We start from the raw sequence: 4,886 nt of genomic DNA, 5'->3' as shown, positions 1-4,886 counted from the left end.
CTTGCTCAACTGGAAGAATCCTAGCCCACCTCTTTTAAGTCATTGGGTAACTGATGTTACTGTATACTATTTAAAATTGGAAAAAATCTAATTCTCATTTAGATGATCTGTTCAAAACTTTTTTAAAAACCTGGCAGAATCTAATCAATAACATTTTAAAATAAGCATTTACATTGGGGAAAAGGATCCCCTCCCCTTTTTTTCTACTTTTAAAGCTTTTACTCTCAAAGTTTTACTCTGGCTTGTTGGCCTTACTTTCTTTCTCATGGGTGGAGGTTGAATTTAATTTGGTTTTGTCAAGTTTGACTTTCCTGTATGGAATGTTACTTGCTTTTAATATATTCAAAAAAAATATTACAATGGTTAAGTCATGGTGACTTGTAGCTATGCATTGACTCATTTTAAAGGGACCTATCTTGATAATATCTAATTCCGGAATTTTGGAACTTTCCTATGGCCACTGTTAGTCAGAAAGATCTTTTTAATCTTAAAAAGAACTAAAGTGAGTTTGACTATACTGTCGTGTCTTGTACAAAACCATCTTCAAAGATCTGCAAACCACTAACAAAGTAAACTCTTATAACATTTTGCTGTTACTATTTACCCTTTACGCTTGTGAAACACAATAATTCTCCCAGTACCAGCATTTTGGCTTGTGCTCTGCAAATATGTATTCACCTTTTTGGTTCTTGCCTTGTTGAGCTCTGTTCCTTGGATTATCAAAGAGAATCAATCAACAATAATATTCAGATTTTTTGCAGTTCCTTTTTGTGTTTTTCTTTGTAATTTACCTGTTTACCTTTCGCATATACTTGATACTGACTCAATTGATCTATCTGTTAGCTGTTATCAATTCCACATTTTTCTAGCATGTGAAGTTTTAATGCTTACATTCTGAATAAATTGTGAATTTCCCCTTGAGGATTAATAAAGTATCTATCTATCTATTTAAAATTTACATCATTGGTTAGATATAGTGTGTCTCATTAATTTATTATGATTTCTATTGTCTTTCAATCATAATAATATATATTATTAGTAGTACCTTGTGAAAATGTGTTTTTGAAAGGACCTATAGAAAAAAAATAAAAAATAGTTATTACAGTTAGTTACTATTGTGCTAAAGAACTTATGGTATACAGCTGACTGTGTTTTCTTCCTACTCATAGCTTGTTTTATTTAATTGTAGAGTTAGATTAAAGATTTAGAATACAGATATATGAGTCATAGAAAAACTAACATAAATAAATTATTTGAACATCACAAATGATTTTTAATTTTTTTGGTCTGCACAGACATAAATTAAATAGCACATTTTTAAGATCCACCCATACAACATATTTTTGAGATGAAATAAATTAGATAAATATCAGGATGACCTGTTAATAGTTCATCATGCAATTAAGCTGCACAAATATCTAGCTAGCACCACAATATTATGACAAATTTATACATTTTAGTGCTTTTCAAATGTAAGTTATATCCCTTTATTAAAAGTGCATGCAGATGTGAATATGATGCAGGAATATTTAATATTAGTGCAGGTGAAAATCATAAATAACAAATTTTTTTTTACAAAACTAGAGATCGATCAGATTATATTATTTGGCTATGGCATTTTATTTGGTAAAGACTTTTCCATTTATGGGTTACATTTTTTCAGGGCTCATAATTTTGACCAATGATTTTAATACTAAGAGTAGAATAAAAATGGGCTTGATTTTTCACCTGAAATTTCATCTTCTAATTACTAAGAACACCATCTAATTCACTGTGGCTATAAGTTTAAACTGTGTCTTTTATGTGTTTCATTGGTACAACATTATTCAATGCTAACAGATTTTATATATCTCCAAGAATCTGGTTCTAGTTCACAACAAGGAGAAAAGAATATATTAATATTAATCAATGAATAGATTTACTGTGCTGACGAATAACTAGTAAAAAGAAGCCCAAATAATTTAGTTATCAATGAATAGCACAAAACATGTTTTTCCAACTCATTTTAGATTTATGTTACCTACTTGAAATGTAATGTATATGAACGCCTCCTTTGGATACACATTGTACAGTTGGTATAAAATTATATCTGTTGCATCAGGTTTTGTACTGAACATATTCATACAGCTCTTAACAAAGCAAACAATAGCACAAGAAACAAACACCACACAAAAACATTAAACAAAATATATTAACATAAAAAGAAAGTCATTTTAGTAATAAAGAGTAGTTTCTCTTTAGAAACGAAGAGGTAGGTGGATTTCAGAATTGCTCATATTGGAATAAGAAGACTAAAACTCCATTGATTCTGAGATCTTCTCATTTGACATACTTTTGTGAAATATCAGCCTCTTTTACTCCCTTTCAAAATTAATCTTGCATTTTATATTATGAACTTATTAATTTGTTTGTTTTTTATCTGCTATAGTTCTATAGTATTATGTTGGTATATATTGAAAATTCCTAACAGTTTGAAAGCTACATGAAAAATTCGTTTTGTTAAAAAAAGTGTTATAAATAGTGGTGATTTCTGCATATATTACGCACCTACTGTAAAACTGGTCCAGCTGCCTAACAGAGTCAGAAAAGTTATCTGCAGCCAATCCCATCTCTCAGCTACCTCAGCTAAGAGTATTTCAGAACAGTTTGAAAACTGTTTCCGACCCTTCGGCCTCATTGCGCAAGCGCAAAAATGTGGCATTTGCAGGGTTTGCGTTTTTACTTTAGAAGTCACTTAGAACAACGGGCGTCTCCACAGTGAGGTAGGCAGAGAACCCAGAAACTTAAAAACGCTGTCTTTTCTCATATAGTGTTTAGGTTTAACGACATTATTCTCACCTCTTATCAGAAAAAAATAGTCACTTTAATGGTCTATCCTAGCGGTAAAATATTTTAAGCATAGCCTGTACTTTTGAAATGGCAAGTCGTGCACAGGTTGTGCTCCGTTGACTTGTACGTTTCCAATTATTAACATTGTTGAATGTCTTCAACGTGGTTTCATAATTTTTAAACGTCATAATACACCACATGCACGAATCTACCTGTATTAGTCAGATCCGCGTGAAGTGGTCAGCGTTAAAACGAGCAGGTCAGAATCTTTTTCGCAGTATTATCATTCAACAATACTGTGATCGCTAACTACGCTAGCATGCTTTTAGGGTACTCGCAATAATCAACATTAAGAACAAGGCAATGGGGGTTGTTGGGCGACAATCCAGCAACACAGAGTGTGTTTGCAAACAGTGTCATAGGTATTTCAGGCTTCTGTTACTCCCATCTCCATTCCGGGTAGCAGCGGGTACGAACAAACATGAAGCACAATTTTAGAATCACGCGTCATTTGAATATGGGAACAAAACCAAAATCTACAAAAAGTAGATTGAGAAAATCTGTAAACGCTGCAGGCGCATCGACCTGCCGTACGTTTATAGTGTGCTGCTTACTTTATATACAGAGAATTTTAACTGGTTTAATTATTAATATATTTTGAGCTATAGTATGGAATTCGTCTTTGTTTTTTTGGGTACTTTAGATATTTAAAGCATGAGTTGCCGGCCGCAGCATACGTTCATTCACGCAGCGGCAGACTTTGAATTTGCTGCAGAATGTGAAAAATTAATTTTGCTGGTCTTAAACGTTTTTGAGAATAACGAAAGAAGCTTATCTCGGAAATTGTCACCTACGAGAAAATAAAATATGGGGTTCAAACAGCTGTTTAGACTGCTTAAGGGGCGAGTTATATTGTAAAGAGCCCTAAGTATGACAAGGACACAACTGTTGGGTTCGTAATACATTCTGGCACCTATGCGAGCATTTCTCATAACGTGATAAGGGAGGAAGGAGGCAGAAAACAACACCATTGCGAATATGATCAGGGTTAGAGGCTTTCCCACCTTGTCTGCATTTTGGAGCCTCTGCTGCATATTCTTTAAAACACGTACCACGAGCACATAGCTGAATACCAGGAGACAGTATGGTAACAAGAATCCTGTAATGGTTACGGTCATGCTGAATATAAATGTTGTTTCCACATCTCCAGAACTGGCATAGTCAAGACACTTCAAATCAGTTGAATTTGAAATGCCTTCAATCGTTATTAAGTAAAACATTGGCAATAGTTCCAATGTAACCAGAACCCATATTGCAAAACTGATCAGTGCTGCATGCCATTTCTTGAAAATTTGAGCTGACTTTACAGGATGAGCAATCAAAATGTAACGGTCCATGCTAACACAGCCTAGGAAAAGAATACTTGTATACAGATTTGCATGGAAAAAATACCTCATCAGCTTACAATATAGTCCTCCATAGTACCATATTCCTTTGTTGGTGTAATATGAAACTAGAAATGGTAAATTAAATATATAAAGGAGATCTGCAAGTAGCAAATTGAAAAGGAACACATTACTTCTGTTCCATTCTTTTAAAGCAAACAAGTAAACAATTATAGCAGAAACATTAAGTGTTACACCCAATACAAATGTACATCCGTATACTGCAGGAACATAATATGCATTCAGTAGTTTATCGATGTCAGTGCAGGGTGCTTCTGTAATCACTAAACTTCGGTTAGGACTTGCTGGATTCCAGGTACTAGGCTCCATTTTGTTGTAGCTGAAATAGGAGGATATTAATTAATCTTTTTGCATAATTAAGTCAGGGTTAAGTTTTATTTTTAAATAACATAAAACTGTCATTAAATTTCTAAATATGTACCTTCATTCATTTTCCAGAGCTTTATAAAGGCTCAGGAAAGAGGAGAGCCCCATTAGCTAAGACATATTCATCCAAAAAACTCACAGCTTCTTCTGCATCCTGTTTTTTTTTTCAAATCAATATTAGTATTAATCAGTTCTGTATCTTGTTTACATACAGTCCTGTTTAAG

At 33.4% G+C, this 4,886-nt stretch overlaps 1 protein-coding gene across 1 annotated transcript; it reads right to left on the bottom strand.

Moving 5' to 3' along the window:
• Positions 1-3,572: 3,572 nt before the first annotated feature.
• On the bottom strand, positions 3,573-4,604 carry LOC120536272 (succinate receptor 1-like). Its single transcript, XM_039764630.1, has one exon. It carries the CDS (start codon positions 4,602-4,604, stop codon positions 3,573-3,575), a length of 1,032 nt encoding a protein of 343 aa, XP_039620564.1.
• Positions 4,605-4,886: the final 282 nt, after the last annotated feature.

Source organism: Polypterus senegalus, chromosome 1 (assembly GCF_016835505.1).
Source record: "Polypterus senegalus isolate Bchr_013 chromosome 1, ASM1683550v1, whole genome shotgun sequence".
Lineage (NCBI taxonomy): Eukaryota > Metazoa > Chordata > Cladistia > Polypteriformes > Polypteridae > Polypterus > Polypterus senegalus.
The sequence above is the reverse complement of the archived record's forward strand: the minus strand, read 5'-3'. Positions and strand labels throughout refer to the sequence as shown.